This window comes from Mus caroli, unplaced genomic scaffold (assembly GCF_978045245.1).
Source record: "Mus caroli unplaced genomic scaffold, Mus_caroli_1 scaffold_14, whole genome shotgun sequence".
In the NCBI taxonomy this organism is placed as follows: Eukaryota; Metazoa; Chordata; class Mammalia; order Rodentia; family Muridae; genus Mus; species Mus caroli.
Genome location: NW_028227269.1, coordinates 79667345 through 79681638, shown reverse-complemented (window position 1 = coordinate 79681638; position 14294 = coordinate 79667345). Strand labels below are relative to the sequence as shown.

At 47.9% G+C, this 14294-nt stretch overlaps 1 protein-coding gene across 2 annotated transcripts in view; it reads right to left on the bottom strand.

The window, feature by feature from the left end:
- Positions 1–14294, bottom strand: part of Smoc1 (SPARC related modular calcium binding 1) — a 159416-nt gene that overhangs the window by 11875 nt on the left and 133247 nt on the right. For both annotated transcript variants that reach the window (XM_021179100.3, XM_021179101.2), the window contains exons 8-10: positions 5168–5360; positions 4533–4615; positions 2578–2683 (exon numbers count right to left, since the gene is read on the bottom strand). In XM_021179100.3, the coding sequence (XP_021034759.1) occupies positions 2578–2683; positions 4533–4615; positions 5168–5360 (382 nt within the window). The remainder of the gene's footprint in view (positions 1–2577; positions 2684–4532; positions 4616–5167; positions 5361–14294) is intronic.

Below are 14294 nucleotides of genomic sequence, written 5' to 3'. Positions count from 1 at the left end.
TTTCTTCAGGTATCCCCAGAAACGAGCATAGAACTTATACCAAGATCAGCTGAGACCCGAGAGTCATTGCAAAACCGTGTGTGACAATCACCATGTCTGACAAGTGGCAGGTTGGGGGAGGGGATGATCAATCTTCTATACCGCTCAAACATCCTCTCTCCCTTCTTCCCACAGCCTCCATTGCAGGACTTTCCCCCACTGTTATCCACTGACATCCAGGTTTGATTGTTAAACCCTGAGAAGCAAGGGTTGAATGTGGGTTCTTTAATCTCATACCTGAAACCCAAGCTCTCAATTCCAAAGCCAAGTCCAACACCCAAGGAACTCTGGATTTCCTGATTCTCTCCATCAGCCCTATTCCAGATACGCTAACTGCTCTCCAGCAGCCCGGTCCCTCTCACCCCTACTCCTATTTCCCCTACCCCTGTTCCTCCATCACAGAAGACTGGCTGGCCAGCATCTGTCTATACAGAAGCCCAAGTTGATCAGGCCCAGGCAGAGTACTGTAGAGCCTTTCTTATAAAAACATCACAGTGAAGTCCCCAGTTGCATCCAGCCTCATATTGCAAGAGTCACTGGACTCTCCTCTGTCTACCATGTCTACCACCCTTCTGGCTAAGTATTCATCCACACACATCGAATATCTACTGTGGGATCTAAATTCTAGAAATACATCCAGGAAGGACCTTGGAGAAGGTAATCTGTCAATATACCAGACAGTCACCAGAAAAGGGGAATGACATTCTAGACTGAAGGGGTAGAAGGTGTGAGGGTCCCAGGACAGCCAGAGGAACCTGTGGAAGGAAGCTGGAAGGGCTAGTGCCTGAAACATGACAGTGGGAGGGGAAACTAGAAGGTCAAGAGGCCAGGGGGAGCTTCCTGAGGGTACATGCCCAGGCTTCTGCTTAATGCAGTGGGAAGATGCAGGAGAGCCCAGGAAGGCTGGCAGCCCTGGCACCTCCCCACAGCATCCCTACATCCTCTCCTCCTTCACGCTTGCCTGATTTCTAAACCATTTTGTGGTCTTCCTTGTCTTCCTGTTGATTTAAAGTCCAGCCCTTGGGTAACACAAGTACCCAGAACAGTCCAAACCTCTCATTCCTATCAAAACTATGCATGGTCATTTTAAGCTGATATGAGCTTAAAATTAAAAACCATGTTTTAGGGAGTGTTTTTAAAAAACTTCCCCCAATCCTAAATTACACCTAAAGGAGGTGTTATGTTTTTTCAAGTCCTTCCCTAAGGATACATCAGCATGAAATTTTCTAGTTTTTATTGCCTGTAGAAATCTCTTTGTCCTGTGACATGAAGACACCAATCCTAACTTCTAGGATCCCCTTCCTGTAGCCAAGACCATCCAGTCCTGGGGTCAGTGGTTCCTGTGGAAACCAGGGTTGGGGTGCTGATGTCTCTACAGGGCTGAGGGAGAACTTGCATCCAGGACCATTGAGCCGTGGGTGGGCCCACCCAGACCTGAGATTCTGTGTCCACACTGTCTCCATTATTTATGTTGGTTCTTCTGTTTCTAAACAAACTAAGAACATTAGTTCCCCCTTCTACAGTCTAAGATCCCCATGGACGCTTGAAACTGCAGATGATATAGAACTCTAAATACACTGTTTTTCCTAATATACATGCCTATGAAAAACATGTATATATTAAGCAGCAGAGATTAGCAGCCATAACTAATAATAAGATCATTATAACAAAACAGTGCAATAAAGGTTATTCTAAGCTTATAAACTGTTTTCTTTCTAGAATTTTCCAATTCAGTTTTTTTAGACTGTAGTTGACTGAGAACAACTGAAATCATGAAAAGTGAAACAGATGAAAAAGAGGGGCAACTGTACTTCATGCCTGGGTTGTCATCAACCAGCAGTTGCTTAGCATGCTCTTGGCATCAGCACGCCTATAGGCATGCAGTAGTATACATTTGAATGCTCACTCTTCTCTTCTTCCTAGAAACTGGGGCGCATCGCCTCTATTTTCAGATGCTAGGCTGCTGAGCATTGTGGGAACCCTCAAAGCAGCTCTCACTTATGGCCTGTCAGACTATGTCTCCATCTTTCTCAGATTTTGTGTTGTGCTCCATAAGATCGAGTCTGCCTTATGTGCCCAGGTAAGAGGAAACAGAGCCATGGCCAGAAGCTAACCTGTGAGCTCATGGGAACCTGGAGTGCTTAAAGGATCTTAAAGAAATATAGCTAGTAGCTACTGTACCATCCTTTTCCCTTCCCTTTATTTTAAAATTCTTGTCTATGTAAGAACCCTGAATATATAAGTTCTGTCCTCCTAACGGGATCCTAAGAGCATGACACTGTACCATGCATCCTCTGGATGACAACCATCTTGACTGGCTGAGATGTGATGCCTCTTGACTGAAATGCTCCTATTTCTCATGGTGTGGTTGCACACACCTGTGATCCCAGCACTCAGAAGGCAGAGGCAGGAGGATCACAGCAAAATCATGGCCGTTGGAGGTTACACATGCTCCAGAGAAAAGCAGACTTCTCTCCCAGCCCCCCCTTTAGTATCTGAAGAATCCAGGGCCACACCCTTTCCTGCTCACATTCTCACCTCCCACCTCCAGTGGGCGCTGCTGAGTTAATGGCCTGAACCATGTCTGTGGTGAGGGCATCCAGCAGGCTGGTAATAAATTCCATCTTCTTCCCTTCAGGACAACCTAAAAGTCAAGAGGAGATTTGAAGGCAGAACATAGGTAATTTACCAAGGCAACAACTTCCTCAGCTACCATCCCCTCAGAGTCTTTGTCCAGCCAGAGACTGAGGATGCGTTCAGTGCTCAAATGACCTCCATGGGCCTCCACTATCGCCTATGCATAAGCCACACAGAAGCACCAGAAAGTAATAAAACTTTCAGCTTGCTTCCATCCCACAGAGTTCTGCTGAGGACCAGCACAGGAACTATGGAAATGCCAGGAAGACAACAGACAGGGCCCTCAGCGTCACAGAGTTCACCATAATATCCTGGGCCAGTGTCCTCAAGACAATAACCAGGCAGGCACTGTTCTGATCTGGGGACAAGAACTGATGTCAAGGAAGGACAAGGGAGGGGGGAATCTGTGGTTTAAGTGAACATATCCAGACGCTCCTCTTCTTGCCCCCTTTTATCCAGTTGAGATGGTAACTGGAGACTCCTCCATGAGGACCCATGAGTTCCTATTCTTGTTTCACTATTTTGGCAAAAGCCCAAGCACAGATGTTCCTGTCTCAGATCCATGCCACAAGGAGAAGCATTTCTGGGGAAACCCTGCCCTACCACTACAGAGATGGGAGCCCTACTCGCCTGCATCAAATGTGCCCTCAGCATAGCCACGGCCCCACCCCTACACCTGCAGCAACTAAGCCCTCTTCTCTCCAACCCTCCAGGTCTTAAACACGACTTCTTAGAGCAGTGTGGACTCCGTAGGTTCTTGCTGTCTTTCCCATCGCACCTTACTCTTCTCTGGAGGGAACCTGCCCTGAATCTATATGTGCATGCCTTCCTTTACCTGCCTATGACTTGTCTCCTCTACTCTGTGAACCTCATGTCTTCGAGGACTAGATTAAGCCATATCTAGCATGAAATAGAAGGGCCATTTCCGTCTGTCCTGGGGTGGCTACAAGAAGGCACCCTGGCCTCCCTGCCTCAACTTTTGTGACACTGTGATTTCTACTAACCTCACACAGAGGTTTCAGGACTCCCTGCTTCTTACTTTGGAGTCCTTCCGGGTAATAGGAAGGTGGCGCCAGTTCCCACCAGGACAGACCTAATCTTGTACTGAGTAAAAACAGCTATCAATCACGAACTTAGCTCCCACCTACATAGAGGCGTGGGGGTGTTTTCTCTAACAATGCTCTCCTATGTGTGTGTAGGTCTAAGACAGGGTCACCTGTGAGAAGATTTCTCTGTGCTTGGGCTTTTTCTAGAATGGTGCACAAAGAAGAGGAACTTAAGAGGATTTACAGGGGAAAGTCCACAGTCCACATAGCCTGTATTTAGAATTTTTATTGCCACTTGGAGTTTCCTACAAATAAGGAAAAACCCACCCACAGCATCAATTTTGGGGTCTTGAGCTATTGCCGGTATGTCTCATACCTAGTGGCCACCCTGTGTCATCAAGGGTCATCATATAAGCAATCCACAGAACTGGTGGCAGGCACCAGACAGGCTCCTCAAGGAAGCCACTCCCTGTAAGCTATCTTTGCTTTACAGCCTCCCCAAATGCCATCCCCACTTCACTGACTTAGAAAATGACCATGACACTCCAGCGACAGAGCTCTAAGTCCCTGACTACAATCTTAAGACAAGGAGGAAAGAGCAAGGGAAGAGTTGTCAAAGGCACAGGACTGACTGGCTGTAGATTCCACAGTTTCCAGGTCTGTGCTCCTATGATGAGCCTTCCCAGCATGCCTTGCTCTGTGCTGCCGATTGGGAAAACAGACATAGAGGAGAGAGTGGGCCCTGCACAGGAGAGGGACGAGAAGCCCAAAGAACTGCCGGTACCGCCCGGGCAGGGCTGTGTCGCCTACCTGGCAACTCCCTGTCCTTGAAAGGGTCATCCGCCTCTACACTCTTGGCTCTGGCATCACTCTCGCAACTTGGCATCACATAGCTTTTGGGAGAGACAGAGAAGTGAGGCATTTTTAAGGGGGTTGGCAACTGAATCTTCTTCAGCCACTACTGCCCAGCAACAACCTGTGCTGTCACTAAGCCTAGAGCCCTTGGGAAGGAAAGTAAAACAGTCCCTGAACTGTCCGCAAGCTACAAGACAATCCAGTACACATGCTCCCATTGAGACATGTTCAGGCATGTCATTTTAACCACACAAGCGTGATAACAATGCCATCTCCAGTCTGCACATGGATTTTTGGGTTTTTGTTTTTTGTTTTTTGGGGTTTTTTTGTCACTTCAAGACCAGGGTGGTGCATAAGATTTTCATCAGGGAACTGGTGTTGAGAGAGATTAAGTAGGTTTCAAAAATCCACAAATCGGTGGTCAGGATCCAGGTCCCCCAGGCCCTTCAGCTAGACCCTCATCTGCTTTGGAAAGGAGACTTTAGTCTCCTGTGACTTGAGTCTGTGAGAAGTACGGTGGCGAAGATAATAAAGGCAGAATAACCAGAGGCTAGCCAGTCCCTGTCTCAGGATGCTCAGAGCAGGCTTACCGTGTGGAAGTCCCCGGCAATGGGCGCCCTGTGTCTACTAGGACGCACCAACAGTAGCCTGTGGATTGGTGGCATTGCACGGGCTTATAGAGCCCACCAGGAGCACACTCGGGGATCACAATGCCCTCTCGGGGATTCTGCCGGGCCTCTTCCAGGGCACTCTGTCTTTCCTGGTCACAGGAATGGACTTTCTCTGTAAGATAAGATGCAGTTCCTGGTGATGAGTACTCCTCCTCCTGTCCAGAACCCATAATAAAGAGCCAGGACCAGGCCTACCCCCAAAGAACTGTGAATCATCCCAGACACCCATGTCTTGCATGCTGCCAAAGTGAAAGAAAGCCCCAGAGGGCTGGCCGGAGCCTCTCCGTGGCTGTCTACACTGCCAGAGACTCATCAGCACTCTCACCACAGAGGCTCTCTGTAGCAACAATCCAGACAGGACATCAGGGCTACTCTGAGCTGCCGTGTGCTCCAGAGCTGGAATGTCCCTCCAGTTTTAGAGTTGTCCCTGCCGACAAGTCGGCTACAGGCTTCAGAAGAGGCCGTAGCCAGACTGCCCTGCAAGTGAATGCTGGACTGCCTACGCAAGGGAGCACTCCCTAGGCCAGGCATGCAGGACAGAACCACAGACCAGCACCCTTGTGCAGGGTAATGTTCCACACCCCGAATGCAAGAGAAGCAAGAGGCAGCCCTGGTTGCTTTCGCCCTCCAACACAGGGAGACAAAGAATGCTAGTGGGCTTAAATCTAATATTCACTAATGCTCCCATTAGACAGGAGTAGGAAAAGGGGATGCAGAAAGGTATCTGTAGTTGGCATCTTCAGGAAAGTGTGAACACGTCCAAGTAGCCAAGCCAACTCTCTCCAGAGCCAGGCAGAGGCAGAGACAGAGGCAATGACTGGGGCCCTGTGCCAGGTGTACACACTCGCAAGAACCCCACACCTATCGGCCCCTTTCTTGGACAACCTGCCCAGTAAAACACCCTGATCTTTTTTTTCCCCTTTCTTTGTTTTGCTGCGGGTTTTATTTGGGGGGCTAGGTGATGTTATTGTTTGATTTTAATTTTTTTTTGTTTAACTGCTTAAAAAAATAAAGTGTGGCATTTGCTTCCTTGCCGCAGACAACATTTTAAAAAGAAAATCTGTGCAGCCCATATGGCCCCTAAAGTTAACCCCTCCACCTTCCTTAGATTTTGGCAGGCAAACACCAACACGGCTTCAAGGGGATTGCACTGGGGGCTTGGGGTAGATCTCTCAGATCCAGTTTGGTAGCCTCATTCCTCCCTCATATTTCATGCCATGAAAGAGCTGACAAAGAAACAAAGGGAGAGGGAAGCAGCTTTTACTGGCACCACGCTTGTGTAACGACCTCTGACAGGGGCTTTAAATTAAGACCCTCTAGGCCAACCCCTCCAGCCATAAATCAGACTACTGCAGATGCAGGGGGGAGAGGAGGCACACCTCCCCCTCCCCCAGGGCAGCCGCTTGGTGAACCTAACTTCACACCACAGCGGACCTGAGAACTGGGGAAGCTGGGGCAGGAGTTGGGCTGAAAGAGAAGCCGACCAGGGTCTTGGGCCCTGTGGATGGATTTCTGGAAATCCTTCAGTGTCTATGACCACCTGTGGAGAGTTAAATCATAAAGACAATGAAGCCCCCAAATCTAGAAAAATGCAGTGTAGCATGGAATTAAAGAGAAGACGAAATATAGGGTTTGTCACTTTACTGTCCACCCTGAAAGTCTGGTAACCTGTAAGGAAGATCCTGGCATGACAGAACAGTTGGGCTGGTGAAATGGGCTGTTTCTGTAAGTGAAGTGCCTGCCACAGAAGCAAGGGGACTTCAGGTCAGACCCCCGGCATGTGGATCCAAAGCCTGGCATGGGCACCACAGTTCCATAACCTCACCAACTGACGGAACAGACGGATCCAGGAGCATCCCTGGGGCTCATTGGTCAGCCATCCCTGCTGAGCTCCACACTAAGAGACAGTGTCTCAGAACAATAATAATGATAATAATAATAGTAATAATGCAGAGACCTTACCTTCATATGGATGTATACACATGTACACCCTAAACCACACCCCCACATGAACATATGTATATACACACACACACACACAAAACCATTGAGAAAAGTATACAATTTGTCTTCCAGAAAGAAAAGATATCTCTTTAATGGTTTTTTAGGATTAATGATAAGAGCAAATATTCCTGAATGAAATGCACCAGGCCACAAGAGGGCTTTGCCTGTCTGACATCTCAGCCCACCTACCTGGGGCACTATGATGATCTACACTTTATAAACAAGAAAAAGAGATTCTGAAGAGGGTGAATTTTTCTTAAGTTCACTCGGAGAGAAAACTGAAGCTCCACTGGAGCACTCCAGACAATCCAGCCCACCTTGCTAGCCTCTGGCCACCTGCTCTTCAGCGAGGAGATTTTACAGCGGCTCCTCCAGGTCAGACACCTAACAGACTACGTAAGATCTGCAGTCAAGAGCAGACGTGTTCACACCCACAGCTCTTCTGACAGAGCATCCCTTCTCAGCCTGGGCACGTGAAGCTTGGACCTCAGGGTTTCCATCTCTTTGTCTCGGAACTAGAAACCCAAAAACCAAATTTGTACTTCACCCGTTATTACATATTCATCTACACGGTAAATGGGAATAGCAAACATTTATTTGAGCACCTACAAAGTGACAGATTTGGTGATGGGCCTGCTACTTATATTAACTCAATTCACCCTATTTCCAATCTTTGGAGACATATTAACACCAGGAACACAGACTGGATAAATAGTTAGATCAAGATCATGAATTAGGGATCTGAGGCTGTGGCTCAATCAGTACAGTACTTATCTGGCATGCCAGGAGCCCTGGGTTTGATCCCTAGCCCTACATAAACCAGGTGTGGTGGTGCATATCTGCAATCGCATCATTCAAGAGGTGGAGACAGGAAGATCAGAAGACAAGCCTAAGTTACACTAAGAACTATCTAATAAGAAAGAAAAACAGAGATGGGGGTGTGGGAGAGGGAGAGAGAGAAGAAGAGAGAAGGGAGGGAAGGAAGGAAGGAAGGAAGGAAGGAAGGAAGGAAGGGAGGGAGGGAGGGAGGGAGGGAGGGAGGGAGGGAGGGAGGGAGGGAGGGAGGGAGGGAGGAAGGAAGGAAGGAAGGAAGGAAGGAAGGAAGGAAGGAAGGAAGGAAGGAAGGAAGGGAGGAAGGAAGGAAGGAAAGAAGGAAGGAAGGAAGGAGAGAGGAGAGGAGGGGAAGAGAGGGAGGAAATCATAGCTAGGAGGAGGCAGAGGTGGGATCCCAGCCCAGGCCACCCATGTTCTTTACACGTTTTCTACAGTAGCATCTTTCATTGCTACAGGCTGATCCAAGCTTTATTTAATCCTATACTTTCCTTAAACATAACAGTGCATGATCACAATAGAGTCTCCAATGCCTGTGTCTCTATGCCCTGTGTTGGCTAGTCCACATGGACTCTGACTGGTTTTAACTCACAAAAGAACAGTGTGGTGAGAAGCCCAGGCCTTCAGAGGGCTTGCAGATTCTGCTTTCATAGTGTGCTCTTATATATTCTCTAGCCTGCTGAAGGAGCAGAGAGAAGTGGTTTGGTCGGCTAGCAACATGACCCAGGTTATCTTGGATGTTCCAGTCCTACCTGTCCTCCATTTAGAATAGCCCCAGAGCCAATTCATGTGAAACTAGTGAGATAGCCATTCTTTCAAACAGACAGATAACAATTGGCAAGAATAAATTATTTTTCTGATACACTAGTAGGTTTGGGCTAGCTTGTTTTAAACAATGAGTGCAAAATATCTAGCTAGAGCTGCTGAACTCTTGGTCACTCCTCGTAGCCCCTGCAAGCCCTTCAGTCAGCACCCTGGGTGCCATACAAACATTGATGAGTAAGTTCAAGGGAGTGGAGCCTTACTTATGTGTCTGAGGACCCAGAAGCCAGTCCATCCTTGGTGCCACACTGGACCCTTGTCAGTCACCTGCCACATGAGTCTCACCATCCACTTCTCCCGGTTTTCTCAGGCTGGCTTGCAGAGTGCAAGCTGGGATGGATTTCGAGGGTCTTTTTAACTACATTAGGTCACTCTGGGAACTCTGCTGATGTGAATGCATGCCATTCCAAAACACTTCATCTCTGCTTAGGAAAATTGATGAAATGGAGATAAGATGGAAAGGTCTGGCCCTGTAACTATGAGCATGAGCCAGGGCTACCTGGATATGCCTGGAAGACATAACCCACACCGTAGGAGAGCAAGTTTGGGTAACTTGTACACTTCCATGTATGTCCTTCCAACCTTTCCCTGAGATGGTGCCAAGCAGGGAGAGCTTAGTCAGTCTCCATTTGGCAAAGAAACCTCTGACTCAAAGAAGAAACTCAACAGAAAAGTATCTCAAGTTGGGAACACACAAAGTCCTGGCCTTGCCACCAGAAGACATACAGTGTGCCTTTCCCCAGTCACACGTGCCAGGGAAGAGAGAAACCATGGGAGAACAGCACTGAGCAAGGCTGGAGGCAGGGCTGGACAGGCAGGTGGAGTGAGATGAACACAAACCCTGTCTCCTGGGCCTAGAGCCCAGGTCGTTATACGTCAGCCAAAATGGGATCAGCACAGAGGACATCGCTGTCTGCTAGGACTGGCTCAAGTCTCAGAACCTCACAATTACCCATGGTAATTAGGAGCAGAGAGGGTGGACAGCATGAATTCTTAGCTAATCCCTTATCGTTGCTGGAGCCCAGAGTTTATCCTCTCTTCCAGGACTTTTCTCCTTCCTCATCTTTTTTTTTTATTTATATATTTTTTAAAGCAAAAATGGCCAGCAAACATAAACATTGCAGGATGCAGGCTGGTCTAACTTTCAGATTACTGACTTCAGGAGAAGAGACAGAGGAGGGAGTGAAAAGTTCCTGAGGAGCCAACACCTAAACACCTTTGAAAGTCATCAGCAGCCAGGGGGCTGCCCGTAATGTGCTGACAGAAAACAGAAAGGTCAGGGTGGAGAAAGATACAGAGATGGTGGAGGGGGTTGTTGCCAAAGAAGGACTATATCACTCAAGGTTCTCCAGAAACACACACACACATACAGAGACATACACATTCAAACACACACTCACACACATGCACACACTTAAACACACACAAGTCTCTCTCTCTTTCTCTCTCTCTCTCACTTTCACACACACACACACACACACACACACAAAACTAGAGGGAGATTTCAAGGACGAGGCTCATGAATTAGGGAGATGGCAAGTCTAAACTATGCAGGCAAGCCAGTCAGTTAGAAATGCAGGTAAGTAAGATGAGGCAGCCTTGAGTCTTAGATCAATAGGTCGCACCTACAGCTGAAAGACACAAAAGCAGGGCTTCCCATGACAGTCTCCAGGCAGAATTCTTTTTAAGTCTTGGAACTGGTTGCATGAGGCTAGCCCCCACTGTGCAAAGTAATCCGCCCTAAGTAAAAGCAACTGTGGATGCTTACATTGCAATTGTGAGGCAGTCCTGGGCCAGGCTGCTCAGCCAAATGGACATACTAAAGGAAGTGAAGCAGCATAAAAACTTCAGGGAAGATGAGACAAATACCTAGAAAAACTGAGGCGTCATGAGCCAGATGTGGTGGTAACATATCTGGAATCTCAGCACAGGTCAGAGGTGGAGGGAGCAGGGGAGCTAAAGAAGAAAGATCAGGAGTCTGAAGCTAGCCTGGGCTACATTGTGAGATCCTATATCAAGAACACAAACAAAAAACTGCAGCCTGGGAGGATGCTCTGGCCAAGGAAGTTGTCTCTCTGGATAAATACCTAGTAGTTCTTTAAAGGAGCCTCTTTAGTCCTCCTGGGAGTTGCTTATGTTGTTGCAATAAACAATGAGAGACAGCAGGGACTGTAGGACTTAGGACAGTGTCTGGAGAGAGGAGGACCCAGCATGGGACTGTGGGTGACAAAACATTCTGGGAGGATGCCATAAAAAAAAGTGCTGGGGACTCGTATGAGCCAGGGCTGCTGAATGGATATATACTGAGTTTGATACCATATTAGGCTCTGACAAGGCCAGGAAATTTCTGAGAATTGTATGATCCATTAGGAAGAACTAACCCTGATATGTCAGCCTATCCTCACTCAAGGTCTTTCTCTGTCCCTGAAGCCATCCAAGGGCTCCTCATTGGAAGGAGGCCAGGGAGCAGCACTGGCTCTGCTGAGAGCCTTCGTACTGTGACTCTAACCAACTGGAGGTGCTTACAGGTTAGGACTTCATCACCTCCCTCCTGCCCACCTCTTTAAAAAAAAAAATTATTTATTACACTGTAGCTGCCTTCAGACACACCAGAAAAGGGCATCAGATCTCATTATGGGTGGTTGTGAGCCACCGTGTGGTTGCTGGAATTTGAACTCAGGACCTTCGGAAGAGCAGTCAGTGCTCTTACCGGCTGAGCCATCTTGCCAGCCCCCCTGCCCACCTCTTCACCACCCCCATCTCTGGTTTGTTTCTCCCTCAGAGAACCATGGAATCTCATGGAGAAAGAATTCATGAGGGGGATTTAGTCCAAGAATTTTATTCTTGCCAACACTGCAGAGAGGAGGCCCACAGACAGCAGATGATCGCCCCCCAGTGGTGATGAGACTGCAGGAGCTGACCCCAGCTCATCCTGGGAAATGCGCACCCTCAACCCTCAGCCCCTCGAGACTGCGTGCTCTTATGGGGGTAAACATCAATAAAGGGTGATTCAGCCTGGGAAAAGGAGGGGAGCTTGCTTACATTCGTTGCAAAAGGAATCATCTTGCTAGGCCAAGAATATTAAGGGAAACACTGGCCTTGTGTCAACAGCAATGACCTTAAAACCTCTTCAAATACCTCCTGCCCTTCTCATTTCTTATCAAAAATGAATGAAATGCTGAACAATAACCCACAATAACAAGCCATACATTTTTAAAAAGAATCTTTCTAAATAGTGACATGAAACTCCAGGGGTGTCATAAGGAACCTGTAGCCCCTATTGCAGGTTTCTCTGGGTCTGAGAGCACATGGTGTCTGGTACTGGGGCTACCCCAGGGCAGCCTAGTGGCTGAGAATCTGGAGAAGAGGCAGACTGCAGGAGAAGGACAGACAACAAGGAAGGCCTGGGCTTTACGGCCCTGCCTTTACTGTTGAAAGGCTGGTGTGGGAACCGGAGGTGTGGTGCCGAGGGGTGGGGGAGGGCCAGCTAGAGTCATAATCTTTAGGAATGATTACAGAACATCACTGGGCCACCCTTTCTGTTTATGCAGCCACATGGAGTCTTGGCACCTATGGCTTCAAGTCATTTATATGAATAGGTTGTTTTTCTTATTGTGGACTTTGCAATTTTTTTTCAAGAGGGGCTAAGTGTCGCCCCCCGCCCCAGAGGATAATTTTTCCGAGAACCTTTCACCATTGGGTTTTCCATCACCTCTGTCAGTGAGGGCCACTTGGCCAAAGCCAATTCCCAGCTCTCCATTTTGTGTGTCATCTTGGAGTCATCTGTGTGGCCTTGAGAGCCCCACAGAGAGGGATAGTCCACAGAGCCACTGTTCCTAACTCCCTTCAGAACAAAAGACAGGCCATCTGCTAAGAAAAGGAGAGGCCCAAAGGAGAGGCCCTGCCAGTGCAGGGAAAAGGCAAGAAGCCATCCATCTACTAACAGAATAAAGTTACCCTCTGTTTGTTCAAACCAGTATAGAAGTGGGGACTCAGAAACAGAATTTGTACAGATTTCATAAAGACACCTCTTCCATTGCAATAGGTTTTTTCATCCCTATCTTAAAAATGAAAACAGACAAACAAACAAAACTGTTTCACTGAAAAATGTGCCAAGAATGGAAGTAAAAAAAAAAAAAAAGACATCATCCCTCATTCAAACCTTGAAAGGGACCTTAGAGAATGCTCTTAGAGGACCCGTTCTATCCCATGAGCCAACTGGTTAAGAAAGGATCACCTTAAGTTCTGTCCCAGAGGGGACATTGGGATGCTGTATAATCTCAACTGGATGGCTGTTCCCCAAAGCCAGAACGAACTTGGAGTGTTCAGATGGAATGTTCCAAGAGCAGAAGACAGGGCTGAGGAGACCTGGGCTTCCATGGCCCTGCATCTGAAGCCAGGATGTGTCCAGCACTCTGACTCCTGTACACTTCACCCAAGGGACTCACACAGCAGAAGACTTTGTAGACGTCAGAAGCAGTCAGAGCAGGGGCAGTGTAGCATGGTAGTCAAGAACGTAGTCTTTGGGTTTCTCCCACTTGATCTTGATCTTGCACAGTCTCAAAGTTCCTTACCTGTGCCAGCAGAGTAGCCCCTACACATGCCCCACAGCTATGTCTGTTAAGATTGGACTTAAGCTGTAGCTCAATGGTAGGGTGCTTACTTAGCACATATAAGGCATCAATTTAGATACCTGACACCACAAATGAAAGTACAACATTTACCCTGGCACTACAGTAAAGTGGACAGTGGTACCTGCTATTATAATTAACTAGTCTAAGGTGGCAGTGTCTTCAACTCCATGTGGACTATATCCAATATTCTAATTCCGGTGTTTAATGTGGCTCCTCAATTGACCTGTAATGGCAGACCAAGGACCAGGTTATGGGAGCAGTCTATCCTGGTACATACTATAAAGGGTACATCATTCAGAGGGGTGGGGAGAGAGGGGGGAGTCTGTCTGCTTTTTACAATAACTTCTAGAACTTCAAAAAAAATCACTGAGAAACTGTTTGCCCTACTCTAGTGAAGCACATCACTGACCCTGCCTTTGGGACACTGCTACCCAATGGGCAGCCCTTCCTTCCATGTTCACTGTGTTGTTCTCCCACCATCTCAGGCTTAGTGCCTCATAACTTCTGTTGGGCTTAGAGACCTGCATGACCTCTCGCTAGCTGGACTCTTGCTTTCTCATTACAAAGTCAGTGGTGGTGCAGGAAGCTTCCCCACTCCCCACCCTGTGCTGCTCCCTCTACTAGCCCACATGCTTACAGTTAGACAGAAGCAGGTGTACCTCCCCAGACTTAGCTGCTCTACTCACTAGAAGCTGAGCACCAGGAAGAGGCAGAGTCAAGGGCAAGCACTTCCCTTGCACCCCATACATCTTCGG